This window comes from Centroberyx gerrardi, chromosome 11 (assembly GCF_048128805.1).
Source record: "Centroberyx gerrardi isolate f3 chromosome 11, fCenGer3.hap1.cur.20231027, whole genome shotgun sequence".
Taxonomy (NCBI): domain Eukaryota; kingdom Metazoa; phylum Chordata; class Actinopteri; order Beryciformes; family Berycidae; genus Centroberyx; species Centroberyx gerrardi.
Window position 1 is genome coordinate 5,775,432 of NC_136007.1, and position 17,589 is coordinate 5,793,020.

Sequence of the window (17,589 nt, forward strand, 5' to 3'; positions counted from 1 at the left end):
TTTTGTACATAATACAATTTTCAGCACTTCAAAAATGTGTGTTTGTTTGTATGCGTAAATTGCAGCAGTCAATATTCTGACTTATATATATTATTTTAAAGGGGCATTACATAATTTATGGCTCATCAGCCTCTATCGGTGATGAAGGAATTGCGACATCAGCAGCTCTCTAAATATAAAAGTCACATGTTCATAATAGAGACGATTAAGCTAGCTGATTAGCGCAGAGATCCAACAGAAATGTCTAATGGAGAGCTAATATATCACCATGCTGAATACTGGAGAAATGAAACCGCTGAACAAGGCTTTTTATCCTTCCTAGCTTAGATGATGCCGCTCACTCGCTCGTAGCTCCTCCATCGCTGAGCAGCAGGTGGGGGAGCTGCTCAGAAACAGAGTATGAGTCAGAAAGTGAGTTTTGAAGCCAGAAATCTCAGCAGCTGGTGAGGTAGTCACTGAGTCATTGGTATTGATCAACAACCCTATCAGCCCCTGCAGATACATTATGGTCATTTATGCAATGGGTCAGTACAAACCTACTTAATGCACATTAAAGGATAAGTTTGTCAATTTTGGATCTATATACAATCTATCTTTTCCATCGCTGTAGTTGTTGGACCCACAGACAGTATTGTCTCCAGTCAGCTGTCAGTTGAAGCAACGAGCTCCGCTGCCTCTTGCTGCAACGAGTCCAAACTGTTTGTCAAAATGTCTCCAAAAAAGCCGTTTGTGTCTCCAGAGAGTCGAGAGGAAACGCGACTCAGTTCCTCCGTTACGCAACTTTCACTAATCAGGAAATTACAGAACTATTTTCTCTGCCGCAGCACAGACCGCTCTGGGGTGAAAGGCGGTTCCTGGCGGAGTGATCTAGTTCTGGACGATCGGGTTAGATTGTAAACAGTAGAGTTCAGTAGAAGACTGAGTGGAAACGGTGTGGTGCCGCTGCTTTCCGGGCCGCGGAGAGAAATAAGTTAAGCCCTTTATCAAAAGCATGTCTCAGAGGTACGTCGGTCGCTCTCTGCATCGTTTTCACAAACTGACTTTTTGGAGGTATTTTGACAAACAGTTTGAACTCATTGTTAGCAGCAAGAGGCAACTGACAGCTGACTCTGGAGCCAATATTGTCTGTGGGTCCAAGAACTACAAGGATGAAGAGACTCATTATGTAGACGAACAAAATCAAAGAACTTATCCTTTAATGTGCAGCTGTAGTTGAAACAAAGAAATGGCGGGTGCTACAAAAGAAACTTTACAGTATTCAAACGATGACTTGGTGGTAGACTGTAGGATTGGAAGAGTTTGGAGACAGCAGGTGTAGAGACCAGACTGCAACGTCCCACCCACCGACACCTCAACTCTTCTTGGATGGAGGTGTTGCTGTCATGTCTGTCCCAGCTTCCTGCGGAGCGTCATGTCTGTCTCTCCATGGCTCAGGCTGTGTGGGCGGAGCTGAGGCTTGGACCAGGGACCGTCTCATAGTCGCTGATTTCTTCGATCTGGTAGATGTTCTCCACCGCCGAGCCCCTGCTGTGCAGCCTCAGACTGGACGCCGATGAACTGAACCGCACTGTGCTGCTGGACCACTGGGGGCTGAGAGAGAGAGAGAGAGAGAGAGAGAGAGAGAGAGAGAGAGAGAGAGAGAGAGATCAAACAAAGATACAGTATTTGGGTTCGGGTTATTTGGGTTTTATTTCAATACTTTTATTATATAGTTTTATATATTTATATTATACACCCAAAGGACCACAATGGAAATAAGCTCTTGGGCTTTATTGTGTTTTATCCTTTTGACAAATATTGTACAAAGATATGATGCCTCCTGGTGAGGCTGTGCATATATTATTTATATATATATATATATATATGTCATATATTTTTTATATTGTCAATAAAAAATTTCAATTCAATTTCAATTTTGTTCCTCTGACACCAAAAAAATTGTTCCCCTTTACTCAGCAATACAATGTAACAGATTATTCAAAGGGAATAAATAAATGAAATTAAAGCACGGTGGCATGATACCATTTGAGTTACTGTGTATATTGCGGTTATAAGCTCTCGTCCAATCACAATGTGTGGTCGGAAACACATGTTTACATTACAGCACGGTAATAACAGGGTAATACCACCATTATTACTAGGTCATTATTGTTTATTTAATGGTTATGTAATATCAACATTATTACATTGTAATTACTTAATATTTTAGGTGGTAATTACAAGGTAATATTAACCATATTCCTGGGTAATAACTCATTTTTTAAGTGGTAATTATCAGTGTTGTTTCAATTCACCCTCATCTCAATATCTACATTAAACCTTTGTTTATTACCAGGAAACAGAGGTTCTAGTTTCTGTATAATAATGTGGAATCAGGGCTGGGAAATGCAGCATTTCTTGTTCCTCCTTTATGTGACGCTCCAGGTCATATTCTGACATTTATGACTTCACATTTCCGCCATTTGTTGCAACACAGCTTCCCTTCAGTCAGATATATGAAGTCTAAACATCTTGACCTAAACCACAAATACCATGCAGCTATCTGACTGATCAGATACAGACAGGATTACTCAGAGGAAACTGAGGTTTCCTCTCCATCTCAGAGTTTCTGTTACATAGAAATCTGTTGCATATTTTTAACACTTCCCAGTGGGTTTTGCAATGATTTTCTGTAAGCGTGAGAAAAATAATATTTTCCCATAAAGCACGATGTGATCATTAAAATGACGTGTTCCTGTGTATCTCAGTGATTAGAGGTTTGACACCGTAAAGACTGTATTTTAAATGTTAAAAAAATCGAATTACGTACAACATACATTGCAAAATAATGAGGGGAAATGTAAAATAGACATATACAGAAGTAAATGGGCTGTAAATCTAAATGACACTCATATTCTCCTTTAAGTAAAAACACAGAAATCAATTCCTACTTATACACCAACCATATTCAAGTCGGCATTAGCCGTGTGGTTGGAGGTGTTGCTGCGTTTAGGGCTGTATTAGTCACTGCTGAGTTTCGGTATTAACACAACATTCTCCATTCTGCCACAGCGGGACAGAGCTGATGCCGACAGTGAGGTGGGGCGGCCCGTCCCTCAGCGTCAGTCGGCGCTTCTGCCGCCCAGCCGGCTCACTGTGGCACTGTTATGGTGTTATGTTTTGGTGAGTCAGGATTTGCCGTTTGAGACGGAGGGGCTGCAGGAAACAAACTGTGGTTTGGGGGTAAAAATGCTGCTGCGTGTTCACGGAAGGATCCTGATGACTGTCAGAACTTTACGTACCACTCAGGGGGCGTTAACTCAGTTTACACACTTTTATATTTACGGGAAGAGTTTACCCATCTTTTTAGCCTGGCATAAATCTTTAGGACTGAAAATTGTTAGTGTACATCATCAAACTCTTGTCTGTTATATACACTCTTACAAAGAATGTGTCACTTTTAACACATCTGTGTGTCTTCTCTGGGACAACACGCACTTGTATTCCTTTTAAACACAACATATGTTAATGACAATACATTTTAACACAACGTGTGTTGTTATTGTGTGTGTTGTCCCAAAGAAGACAGATGTGTTAAAAATGACACATCCTTTGTAAGAGTGTAGGGCCTTTTAAGGAGGAAAAACATAAATTAATATTTCTTTTAATCAAAGTATAATTGTTTTTTGTTCCTATTGGTGGTTGTGATGCTTTATGACGATTATCACCTTGAGGTCAGAGTTCACCCTCCTCTTTATTTACCATGACATCACTGGGACTGATTGGAGTGATGTTGACTGTTTAACAAAATGGAGTCTGTTAACTACAACTAACAAATAAATAAGAAAACCCTAAGAATACCAAGGGCAGGATATGGAAAAGACACAAGACGTTATTTTCTCAAGTTTGTCTAAATGTGCAAATTTGTCCAAATTAGAGTTTGATGATTCTCTCTAACATGCCCTCTGTATGTTTATTTTTATATTGACAACAAACAAAATCAACAATTTGCATTAAATAAGACCAGGGATGCTGAAAATGCTCCCAAACATTTACTCATGGGGTACAAAACAAAATGAAGTTAAAGTGCTTTTGTAACCCGATAGTGTCATGATTGATTCAGTCATATTACATAGCTTACATATGGAGCAATTTGTTGAGTCCCCACCATCTCCTTGCTGCAGAGACACAGGGGAAAATACACAATTACTCTATTTACAACACTGAAGTGAAAATGTCAACAACATTTTACATTTTTAAGGAGAGACTGATTCTGAATTGAAGTAGACAAGACAAAACAAGTTGAACTGAACAGAAACAAAATTAAACAAAATAGAATAGAGTAGAACAGAATTGAACTGAATGCAAAAAGAGAATTTCCCCCTTGGTGGATGACTAATCAAATAAAAAGCTTCCAAACTTTCTCAACAATATCACATCTTTTAAAGACATGAGGCTTTGACTGAATCGATACAGCAGCTCTGTTTGATTCAGTAATTAATAGCTGGGTTTCCATCTAATTCTTTCAAAGTACTGTATGTTTCTGTATGAGAAGCGCTAAACCAAAAAAACAGCAGTCAATAGAAAAACTTTGGAGACAACATACAAAACTCACATTCCATATATTTACTGTGGCACATGTGTGTTTTGTGGAAAAATTCAATACAATTTCCTCAATATTGCAATAAAGTTTTTATGCTGGCTTGAAGCAGAACATTTCTTGTCAATGAAGTGATGGAGACGCATTTGTCAAATGACGTCGGCTTGACATGATGTTCGACAAATGGTTCAATTTCATTGCACAACAGTCAAACACATCAAAAGTGGCTTTGGACTTTCTGAAATGTCTGTAAAATATCTGTTTTCCTCTTTGGATGAAAGCATGAAATATGGCCAATTTTAGCTGAAACTAAAGAACAATAACAACTCACCCAATACTAATCAATTCTTGAAAGACTTCCCATTTTTCTTGTGGAAGTGTTTCTGTGTTTTATGACATTTAATTTGCTTCTTGCTAAACTATTGACTGTTATTGATAGTTCAACATGTACATATCAGGCACTCATTGTGCATTTTTCTTTAGCATTACTTTTTAATATTTATAGTCATGTATATACTTTTCCCACGGCGCAGTTTCCGGTTTGAAAACAAAAGTGAAACTCAACATTCCAGAATTTGCTCTAAGCTCGCCTGTGTTAGTAACTGGATTTGCAGACAGTAACTTGTCTTCTGCTGCCCTACAAACTTTAACGGTAGGTAACGTTATTACCTGGTACTTAAGTAACGTTAGTGGAATTTAACCGTGTCTCAGTTGAACGCACGCGCTGTGTACAGGATCTGTGCTTGTTATTTATCTTTACATTACATTTGTACTAGTTATGCTAGTGTAGATATAATATTGTTATTGTCTTACTTTCTATTTAGTTTTTCTTTGGCATCAGAGAGGACAGCAAACAAAGAATTTCATTTTCCAGGGCAACTTGTTTTTCTCTGTATGTGACAATAAAGAAGTTGACTTGACTTCATCCCAACTGATGGAAACACATTTTTTTACATTTCAAAAGCTGGCATAAGATTTGCTTGGATGGAAACAATGCTACTGATGACAAAGACACTGACTGGAACTTATGAAGCAGTCTGCTGTCCAGAAGACAGAGAGTCAGGGACGAGCTGAGATTTACTTACCGATGATGATAACTCCAACCACAGTGGCCACAGCCACCAACACAAACAGAGCACACACCACGAACACAAGACTGTTACTGCTCTCCTCCTATGAAGAACACACACACACACACACACACACACACACACACACACACACACACACACACACACATATATAACGTATATTTATTTCAACTTCTCACTTGGAGGTTGAGCTGGTACGTGGAATGAGTTACCAAACTCCATTCGATCCACAGAGTCCCTCTCAGTCTTTAAGAAAAGGCTAAAGATCCAGCTCTTTAGCGAACACCTTCTCGCCTGATGGACTGTGTAATTATAATTTAAAAAATAATAATAATTCTTTATCTGCCTCTATGAACTCTATGCACTGCCTCGTGGCACCTATGTCCTGTCAGAGTAGAACTTAGCTTTATGGCAGTTACTGTCGTTCTCTCCTGACTAGATCCTTGCTTGTGTTGTATTAAAATGTCATGTGTACGTCGCTTTGGAAAAGCGTCTGCCAAATGGGAAATTGAAATTGTAATTGGTAGAATATGTAAACATTTGAATCCACAGTGGGCAGCGATGAAAGAAACAGAGACAAAATCATTCAGAACACAGTGAATATACAGTATGTTCAACATTCAAGTTGTGTTACTTTGATCTTCTCTATCTCACACCAGTAGTATTATTAGTGTTTCTCCTGCCCACCCTCCCTGAAGAGGATCAAAATGTTGGAAGCAAGCAGCCAAAACCACAGGTGAATTTTGAAGCAATAAGAAAGTGTCGGCAGGCTTCAATTCCTCTAACGTCCGCTAGAGTCCGGCTCCAAAAAGACTCCAAACCGCCCGACTCCATGAAGTCAACGGACCACAACGAAACTTCTGGACGACCCTTCGCTCTGGCTGCTCCGGTTCCAAAAAATGTCAACATGGTGGCGATCGTAAACCCAATCTTCTGGCTTCAAAACGGCCCTTAAGAAACCTGTGTGTGACTTCACACTACTCCATCTGTTTTTACAGTCTATGGTTGGAAGTGATTTCTCCATCTTCCTTTCCCTCCTTCCACCATCTGCTGCCAGAAACTCTGAAAGCTTTAGCTCCGTTTGCTCTGGAAGAACAGAACCTCTTCCCGTTTTGTGCCGTAAAGCGATCCAGCAGATTGTTTATGGTAATTATACTAATGTCTCAAATGAACTAAACTCACTTACAGAAAAGGCAAAACCTTTGCCAAACAAACCAAACCGTCTCTGTGTTTCTTACCTCCTCAACCTGGCTGGCATGTGGACGGGAAGTGACCCAATACTCTGTAGAGTTCATATGATCTGCAGGAGGGGGAAGTGAAAGGTGATGTTTCAGTAACAGCAGGTCCAGCTGTCTGATTTTTAACTGTGTCACTTTCATTATTTACATTACACAGGCTCAGAAGCAAGAAGTTAGTCGGCCTCAGCGGCCTCAACGGCGGCTATTTTTACATGCATGGAGAATTAAATCACAGTTACTGAAGTTTAGAGAACTAACTACCGGAGATACACAGAAGATTTTGCTGATTGTGGTGCCAATCCCCCTCATCAGATATTGGTTAAGGTGTCCAATCAGAGTAGTTTTGAGGTTCTGGCACTTTACTGGAGTATTTCCATTCTGTGAGACTTTCTACTTTTCCTCCACTACATTTCAGAGGGAAATCTTGTTCTTTTTCCTCCACTACATTTATCTGACAGCTGGAGTTACGAGTTACTTTGCAGAATAAGGTTTTACACGCAAAAACATACGAAAAGCTCATCAAATATGTTGCGTTGTTAGAGATTAAACTCCCCAACAGTATATGGAGCAGTTAGACTGACAACATTAAAATACTTCTTACAGGTTAATGCTTCAATAATTTAACCCTCTGACAGAATGACGACTTTTACTTTTGATACTTCAGTTCATTTTACTGCTTATACTTCTATACTTTTACTTAAGTAAACTTTTGAATGCAGAAATTTTACTTTTAATGAAGTATTTTTTCATTATGGTACTGCTACCATATTGCTACCTGGAGTATCGGTGCATTCCATTGTACTCGGAAGTCGGAGAAAAACGACTTCCGACACGTAAAAGTGCAACAGAACGGTCGTTCAAGTCGGAATTCCCAGTCGTAAATTCGGGAAAGATTCTTTCCGCCTGAGTTGTCCGACATAAACACAGCTGACGTCACAGCATCAATCTGTACTTAATAAAACTTGTTTTTACTTGATATGTAGTTTTTGTGTTATGAAAATTGTAACAACTTTGTAGTTTCCATTTGTAACGTAATTCAGTGACTTGACCTTCGTTAGTAGATAGAAGTCTTTGCTGTATGAACTCGCCTGCTAACGTAACTACAGCTGTCAGATAGCTGCCGTTAACGTTAATGGGTAAAGGCTGCTGCGTCCATGTTTTCCCGAGAAGATGCACTGGAACGGATTTAGATCGGACTTCCAATGGAATGCACCATATGACCGAAAGCTGGGTTACTCTGTGCATGTCAACACAGCCACTATCAGTTTGTCTATATATGACATGTTTTTTTTTTTTTTTTTTTCAACAGTTTATCATGTTCAAGTGTTCTGGTCTTAGCTCCTCAACAGTAAAGGAACATTTACCACCAGACAAAAGCTGGTTGGTAAAGCTGGTAAAGTCGGCCATCTTAGAGGCTAATCTGGTAGCTGGTAAAATGATGTAAATGTTTGAATCCACCAGCCACTTTGACCAATAGTCAATACGATTAATTACATGTCCTGCTCCTCCATCAAACACTATATAAAACACTCTCACTTCATATTTTACTATCACAGTGAACAGGTGAGGTCGTTTCGGATGTGTACCTTGTGTGTGATTGGACGGCGTCTGTTCTGTAGAGGTCACATGGTCTGATGCTCTGGATGTGGTTGGCTCAGGAGCTGAATCAGATACCAGGTAGTGAAGATTAGAAAAGCTTTTAATATTATATTTCAGAGCTTTAAAGGAGAATTAGGTAAGATTTTTACTGTCCCATAGCCCAAAATGACCATAATATATCTGTGGGGGTTGATTGATACCGATGACTCAGCGATTACTTGGCCGGCTGCTGAAATTTCTGGCTTTCAAAACTCACTTTCCAGCCAAACTCTGCCCGTACATTTCGTTCTCAACCCAAAAAAGCAAATGACAAATTATTATTTAGCATGGTGATATATTACCTCTTCACTATATCGAGAGCTTGGGGCCAAAGGGGTGTAAGTGCGTTATAGTAGATTTTACAGGAGAGCCAAAACCAATTTTGATCAAAGTTGGATCAGCTGCCGTTACCACATACTGAGCACAATATTTTAACTTTTTGTTTTATCAGATTGAGCATTACTATAAAAACAATACTGCTACAGTTTAAGTTGAATTATATTTGTTAACTTTTTTAAAAATATGGGCGTATGTAAGTAAACAATTATAAAACATTCATTTTAATACAAATCTAGCAATTACACTTCAGTCAACATTGAAATATAAAACACGATCAGAATGAATATCTTTATCTTGAAGTAATGCTCAGAAACTTTCACCATGGCCTTTAAAATTGTAGCTACATGGAACATATCAAATTGATTGATTGAAAACTTTTAATAAAGCTTTTTAATAAACCCCTATAGACATAAGAAACTACTTTTGATTCTAAACTACTACTTTTTTTTATTTTGCTAGTATAATACATTTTTTGTATGTGTCCCAGGACACATCACTTATTGATGTGTCCTGGGACATTCAAAGAGCTGTAAAACTCCTCATAACACTGAGGGAGAACTTCAGCTACCAGCAGTCTTACTATCAGAGCTCATCTTGACCAGTTCACACTCCTAACATTATAAAATAACAGTTTGAATCTATAACATTATAAAATAACAGTTTGAATCTATAACACTATAAAATAACATGTTGAATCTATAGGCCTATGTATTTCATGGGAATATTAACATATTTACATTCATCTAATATTGACCTAGAATATTAATTAGGATATGAATAGGATACTAAAAATGATGTGATCATGCTGCCATGCTAACATTACTTACATCAGCATGCATTTTGAGTTGTTCAGTGTCAAAAGTGGGGTTTTGCATGGTGTCAAAAGGGCGTAAGTGCAGTTACGCCCTTTTGGCAGCAAACAAAACCCTACTTTTACTGTTACGGCTTTCAGTTTTTGTTTAATTAAAAGTTATGGGTCATGAGTTCAGTCCTTTTGGCACTGAAAAGATCTCACTGAGACCTTTCAATTGATATATAATACTCATATTCACCCAAAATCGCACTTACGTCCCTTTGGCTCCAAGCCCTCGATATGTTTCTGTTCTATCTCTGCCCTAATCAATAGCCAATCAACAGCCAATATTGTCTGTGGGTCCAAGCACTACAGGGATGAAGAGACTCATTATACATAGGAACACATTCGACAAACTTATCCTTTAAAGGGAGATTATTTGTTGCTGCAGTGAGGGAGCAGAGAAGATTGACTCTGACCTGCCATCCCATACTTTACTTTCATTTTTATTTCATATTTTATTTCAGTTATTTTCATATTTCACTGAAAATAATGTGTGCATAGTTTGTAGAAAGCCCTGCCTTTCCCATCCCCTCCTTCACACAGCTCCCTCACCACCCTTTATTATTTTTTTTAAAAGGTTTTCGTACCTGTCTCAACGGTCAAATCTCTGTGAAATCTCAAATCATTGAACCAGCCGTACACCGCCACCCTGCAGCCGTACCGCCCGCTGTCTCCCTGTGTGGCGTTCAGTATGGTGAGAGAGACGTCTCCGTCCCGCAGCCGGCCCAGCAGCTGGAACCTGCTCGACCTTCTGGACTCTTCCGTCACTTTACTTCCGTCGGTGGCGATGATCTGGTCGTTGCAGCCAGAGCTCGGTATTTCTCCTCGCCCCCAGCAAACCGCCAACGGCCCGTATTGCCTGATGCTGTATTTACATGGCAGAGTGACCTTTTGACCTGCATGGCCGACAACCTTAAAACTACTGCTTTCACTGACTAGAGAGAGAGAGAGAGAGAGAGAGAGAGAGAGAGAGAGAGAGAGAGAGAGAGAGAGAGAGAGAGAGAGAGAGAGAGAGAGAGAGAGAGAGGTAAAGTTAATATGGTACACCAACAAGTCAAGTCAGGTTTATTTCTCCAGCTCTTCATCACAGCTTGTCTCAAAGGACTTTACAGAGAGTGAGCTGACCTGGATCTGACTAATCAACAATCAATCACCAAACAAAATGATGTAATACAGTCTGCAACAAGATAAAACACAAGGAAAGAGAACAAAGCTCAAGACACAAAACATGTTGGAAAGACAGAACAGGCCGACCGAACCAACCGTTTGTCCTTAACTTTTGTTATTTATCAGAGGAGTGACCAAGTCAACTTTGATCGAGTCCCAAGTCAGTCTCAAATCTCGAGGCACAAGTCTCAAGTCAAGTCCCAAGTCTAAATGTAGATTACCAAGTCAAGTCCATGTCTTTAATGTCAAGTCTCAAGTCTAAATGTAGAACAGCAAGTCAAGTCAGAACAAATCAAGAGTCCAGTATCAATTTAATATCTTAAAGAAAACTAAATATCTAGGACTTTTCAATGCAATATGGTTTTAATAGGATAAAAACTTGGTAAGAGCATCATGAGTTTGATTTCTATAATCAGTTTCAACTTCAATAAATTCAATCATTCCATACAAATTCAGAAAACAAATCTCATCACTTTCAATCTGAGTCATTTACACAAACACAAGATCTCAAGTCAAGACTTTAGAAACCTTTTCAAGTCATCAAAGTACAAGTCAGAGTCAAGTCCCAAGTCTTCTCGTCATGCATCAAGTCAAGTCTTGACACAGCAGTGAGCATCTCCATTTCCTCTAAAAGTTGCCTGTGGACAATTGTCTTTGTTTACAGTATATCTCCTCCTGTCTGTCCAAATTTAACAAACAATAAGTCAAAGGATCAATGAATGCATGAATGAATGAATGAATGAATTAATGGATATTCAGTGTTCAGAGTTAGGAACACAGTACCTGTTAACAGACAGAGAAGCAGCAGGCAGCCTGACCTGGTCCCAGTCTTCATGATGAGATCCTCTCATACTAACACACACACTCTTTCTCACACACACTCTTTAAAGACACACTCTCTCTAACACACACAACACACACACACACACTCCACACGCCCAACAGACGCTCCTGCTGTATGAGTCATGAGGGTTTTTCTGCACTCTAAAAAATTACAGAGGATTTATCAAGATGGTTTTAAGATGGCGCTGTGCTGGCAAGGTATTTTGTTGAGAAGTTTTACTTTACTTTATACTCATGTCTTGTTTTGAGAAAATATTCATATGGAATTAAAAAAAGAAAAACAAAAAACAGTTTTCCTTAACACTAAGGCCAAGCGCAGCCAATTGACAGCTGTTTTGCAATTGAAAGGTGAAATATCCATTTGTTTTCCCAGAAAAACTTTCTGCATAAACCAGTGTTGTTGCACTTTCAATAGTAATTAGAATTAAACAATGTTGATTCCCTTCAGTTGACGGCTGCTTCGTCACTTAGACCACTGAAATCCACTTAAATCCACTGACCTTTCTTATTAGGGAAATGTCTTTTGAGTCACATAATGAAAGAAGTGAAGAGTCTTCAAGGTCATTCTGAGCGTCTGGACACAGAAGAAAGTGTTAGCAGAGCCTGACATTTCTTACAGCCGGTGGGTCATGGGTTGTTTCCAGGAGCCCATGTGGTCTGCAGAACGCACACAGCACATGACTTCCTGTTTGCAGCATCTGGTATCTGCTACTTCCTGTGGTGTCTCAGCTGCCCATCCGTGGTTTCACTTCACTAAAGGCTGAAGGAGGAGAACAGAGCGCTGCACTGCAAACAAAAAAAACCCAAAACATGTCCGTCTTCACAAGGACTTCATTTATTGGGATCTACATTACTACTCTTCCTGGGGTCCAAACAAAAAAAAGAGAGAACATGAAAATCACTCATGAAGTAGCAGAAAATGACATACATACATACAAGACTAGACTTTAAAACAAAGATAATAAAACAACACACAATTAAAAGTAATTTCAGTGTAAATATTTTTCAACAGTGATCTCTGCTCATCAGCAGAACTCTTCACTTATTCTAAGAAAAGAGGCAGGGAGAAAAAAAGAGAGAGAGAGAGAGAGGGAGGGAGAGAGAGCGAGGGAGGGGGAGAGAGAGGGAGGGAGGGAGAGAGAGCGAGGGAGGGGGAGAGAGAGAGGGAGGGAGGGAGGGAGGGAGAGAGAGCGAGGGAGGGGGAGAGAGAGAGAGAGAAAGAGAGAGGGGGAGAGAGAGGGAGAGAGAGAGAGAAAGAGAGAGAGAGAGAGAGAGAGAGAGGGAGGGAGAGAGAGAGAGAGGGAGAGAGGGGGAGAGGGGGAGGGAGGGAGGGAGGGGGAGAGAGAGAGAGAGAGAGAGAGAGAGAGAGAGAGAGAGAGAACAGAGCACAGAGAACAGAGCGCTGCGCTGCAAACAAAAAAACAAAAAAAAAAAAAACATGTCCGTCTTCACAAGGATTTCATTTATTGGGATCTACATTACTACTCTTCCTGGGGTCCAAACAAAAAAAAGAGAGAACATGAAAATCACTCATGAAGTAGCAGAAAATGACATACATACATACAAGACTAGACTTTAAAACAAAGATAATAAAACACACAATTAAAAGTAATTTCAGTGTGAATATTTTTCAACAGTGATCTCTCCTCATCAGCAGAATTCTTCACTTATTCTAAGAAAAGAGAAGAGAAAAAAAGAAAAAAGAGAAAGAGAGAGGGAGGGAGAGAGAGGGAGGGAGGGAGGGGGAGAGAGAGAGAGAAAGAGAGAGAGAAAGAGAAAGAGAGGGGGAGAGGGGGAGAGAGAGGGAGAGAGAGAGAGAGAGAGAGAGCATTATGGTACATGCCTTACCCTCCTGAGCCACCAGGAGGTGCTGAAGACTGTTTGTGTGTGTGTGTGTGTGTGTGTGTGTGTGTATGTGTGTACGCGCATGTGTGTGTGTGTGTTAATTTTGACTATTCAATTTGACGACTGAAGTTCATGTCACTATTCAATCTGTGAAAAAAAAAAAATTTGAAAATAGAAAGACAGAAGAAAGAAGAAATAGAACAGTCTTGGAAAAGAGATCGAGGAGCAAAGGGATCGGAGCCTAAACCCCCACATGTCCTGCCTGTTCTCACCACTAGGGGGCGGACATGAACCGTCTCTGTCTGGCTGCAGTCTTCTGCTGCAGGATGGAAAAAAACACTGAGATGGAAGTTGAAATGGTCGTGACTCACGAGTCTGTCTGGAGACAGAGAACACATCTATAAACTGCTTCCCACCACCAAACTTTGTGTGTATGATCAAATCCAAGTTCATTTACAGAGAGTTTTGTCAATGTCAAAATCAATGGTTTATGTGGATTTCCTCCAGTTTTCTGTGATAAATTAAAGGGTATAGGAATATTTAGACATGATTTTCTTTTTTCACATTGAAATGAAATATGCGTTTTTTTGTTTGTTTGTTTTGTTTAGTTTATTTGCACAGTGAGGAGCAAAGTGATTAAAACCAAACTGATAAAATACAGTGATTAAAAACACAGTAGACAGAAATGCAAATGACTAACATGTGCAGGTGAGATAAACAAAACCAAACAAAACAAGCAGCCAATGAAAACACCTCACCTCAGAACAAGTGATCATACAGTGAATTCTCAGATGAAGAACAGATTTAAAATGATTTCTGATGAGTCTGATTGAGCTTCCTGAGTCTTACTTCCTGTCTGCAGACCGGACCCCCTGCAGCTCCACTGACTCATGTGAACCTCAGCAGGACTTCAGTCACTTAGTAGCATCCATGTGATTTGGACTTTGTACTTTGAACGTATTTTGCTTTGTATTTGTGTTGGATGATGCTGGTTTTGTTTGTATAGCTTTCATGTTTGGTTTCGCTGCTGCTCTCCTGGCCAGGTCTCTTCAGTGAGAGAGTTTTAATCTTACTGTTTTTGTTTTATTCAAGCAACAACCGGGTTAAATGGGATAAACAAAATCAATGATATATAAAAATAAAAAAAGGGATGCACTTAGATAAAATATCTCTAAATCTCACAGCGATAACATTACATCTGTGTCAGTTCAGGAAGAAAATCTGATTTGTAATAATAAATAAAGTGTATCAAAATAATAACAAATTTACAAAGTGCATCACAATCAAGACAAAGAGAAGATCCAGAAACAAAGTTACACAATAAAAGTATTTGCTTTCTTTTCTCACTGTCATTGTCCATGTTGTCATTTTGTCCCGCCGCCTGCTGCAGCCGTCCCGTCCTCTGGGTTAGAGTTAGGGTTTCCTCGTGCCGTCCTGTCCTCTGGGTTAGGGTTAGGGTTTCCTCGTGCCGTCCCGTCCTCTGGGTTAGGGTTAGTGTTTCCTCGTGCCGTCCCGTCCTCTGGGTTAGGGTTAGGGTTTCCTCGTGCCGTCCCGTCCTCTGGGTTAGGGTTAGGGTTTCCTCGTGCCGTCCCGTCCTCTGGGTTAGGGTTAAGGTTTCCTCATGCTGTCCCGTCCTCTGGGTTAGGGTTTCCTCGTGCCATCCTGTCCTCTGGGTTAGGGTTAGGGTTTCCTCGTGCCGTCCCATCCTCTGGGTTAGGGTTTCCTCGTGCCGTCCCGTCCTCTGGGTTAGGGTTAGGGTTTCCTCGTCCCGTCCCGTCCTCTGGGTTAGGGTTAGGGTTTCCTCGTGCCGTACTGTCCTCTGGGTTAGAGTTAGGGTTTCCTCGTGCCGTCCTGTCCTCTGGGTTAGGGTTAGGGTTTCCTCGTGCCGTCCCGTCCTCTGGGTTAGGGTTAGGGTTTCCTCGTGCTGTCCCGTCCTCTGGGTCAGGGTTAGGGTTTCCTTGTGCCGTCCCGTCCTCTGGGTTAGGGTTAAGGTTTCCTCATCCTCTGTCTGACTCGGCCCGCCCGAGGTTTCTCCCATTTTTCTCTTAAAAAAGATTTTTCTCAGAGTTTCTCCTCCTCTTCTCTGAGGCTCTCAGGTTGCTGCTGCTGGTCGGCCGTTCTGTCTGTCCAACATGCTGTTTCTGTGTCTCGAGCTTTGTTTTGTTTCCTTGTGTTTCATTTTGTTGCAGGCTGTATTGATCCTTTTGTCTTGTGATTGATTGTTGATCAGTTAGATCGAGGTTGGCTCTCTCTGTAAAGTCCTTTGAGACAAGCTGTGATGAAGAGCTGGAGAATGTCCACTACTTAAGTTTTTACCCAACTGCTCTTAAGTTTTAAACCTAACTACTCTTAGGTTTTTAATTTAACTACTCTTAAGTTGACAATACACTTGCACACTGTGTTATTGTTTATTTAATTTAATTTACTGGTTTATTATTGTTTAGTTTGTTATGCATCAAACTCAGGAAGCTGCGAATTTCATTGTACTTGCACAGTGACAATAAAATTAAATCTTGAGAAATAAACTTGATTGGACTTTAAAAGCAGAGGAGAGCAGCAACAACAAAGAAAAGCCATAGAGAGCCTAAGCCCCTCCCCTTCCGGTGGACCACCATGGGACCTTATTTCGGAAAAAAATATGTACGGTAGTCAACGGCGAGAGACAAATAATTGTTTGATCCCGTTTGAATTGTGCCATGAATTACACATATGATGTTTTGTATATTTAAAAGATAATTTTGCAAGTCAAGAAAGTCGCAGTTTGTCGTAAAACTGTTGAAGTTATAGACTGTGAAAATACATAATTAGAAAGACTACACACCCAAAAGTCATGTAAGTGACGTCATAACTTCCTCTCTCCACAAGCTACCCAGAGCCTGAAGCTCAGTCCCTCTCAGATAGCAGGAGGATTACACACAACCTGGAAGGTAGACAGTAAGAACGGATTTAAACTGGTTTAGGATAGTTTTAGTACAGTGGGGGCTAACGTTAACGATGCCTGTGTGTTTCCTATGTTTCCTTCCATGTTGGTGTCGGTGACGTATATTGTGCGAGACGAGAGAGTAGTAGTTCACTGAGCGGTTTCACACAAAACTAAACGTTACTTTACTGTTTTACGACAAACTGCAACTTTCTTGACTTGCAAAATTATCTTTTAAATTGACAAAACATCATATGTGTAATTCATGGCACAATTCAAACGGGATCAAACAATTATTTCTCTCTCGCCGTTGACTACCGTACATATTTTTTCTCTGGGTCACAGGATCCATGAAGATAGTCTAATAGTCTTTATTTCACAGGATTGTAAAGAATGAATGTGACCTAAGTAACCGAGCCAGCTGCCTGATAGTGAGCAGACATCAGGCTTGTTTGTGATCTTACTGTTTCAAACCACAGGTCTGCTGCTCATTTATTAAAAACAAAAACACACAGCGAGGACAGAAGCAGCACAGACAGGGAAACAGGCTTTAGGGAACATGAATTTTGGCACAACAAAGGTTTGTTAAGGCTTCTGCCACCTGCCTGGTGCTGATGTCAACAATATGGCTGCAGCTACTGATATGATGTAATGTGAATATATTATGGATAGCAACAAACTGATACAGTGGACTTTTTAAAAAAAAATTTATTACCAAAGTGATGATATTACACTGGCAGCGTGTGTGAGGACAGTTCAGTGTTACAAGGTGAACAAAAAAATCATAAACAAGAGGTTTCTCACATTACCATCAGATCTTAGAAGTTAATAATCTACAAGAGATCTTTCTCTCTCTCTCTCTCTCTCTCTCTCTCTCTCTCTCTCAAACACACACACACACACACACACACACACACACTACACAGAGCTCTCCTCCTGGTCAGAGAGCGTCAGACTCCTGGAGGTTTCTGCTCTTCGCTTAGATCTCCACACTCCTGCAGGGACAGAAAAAAAAGAAAACACTTGACTCTCTCTCTTTCTCTCTCTCTCTCTCTCTCTCTCTCTCTCTCTCT

General features: G+C 40.3%; 2 protein-coding genes across 2 annotated transcripts in view; both read right to left on the minus strand.

The window, feature by feature from the left end:
* Positions 1–1,212: 1,212 nt before the first annotated feature.
* havcr1 (hepatitis A virus cellular receptor 1) lies at positions 1,213–11,798 on the minus strand. Its single transcript, XM_071904138.2, has 7 exons — positions 11,692–11,798; positions 10,329–10,676; positions 8,495–8,569; positions 6,909–6,970; positions 5,665–5,752; positions 4,121–4,157; positions 1,213–1,590 (listed from the first exon to the last, which is right to left on the minus strand). Exons 1-7 carry the CDS (start codon positions 11,741–11,743, stop codon positions 1,431–1,433), a joined length of 822 nt encoding a protein of 273 aa, XP_071760239.2. The 5' UTR covers positions 11,744–11,798; the 3' UTR covers positions 1,213–1,430.
* Positions 11,799–17,220: 5,422 nt separating this feature from the next.
* havcr2 (hepatitis A virus cellular receptor 2) overlaps positions 17,221–17,589 on the minus strand; it is a 5,664-nt gene continuing 5,295 nt past the window's right edge. The window contains exon 7 of the mRNA XM_071904141.2: positions 17,221–17,511. Coding sequence (XP_071760242.2) covers positions 17,435–17,511 — 77 coding nt within the window. The 3' untranslated portion in view covers positions 17,221–17,434. The remainder of the gene's footprint in view (positions 17,512–17,589) is intronic.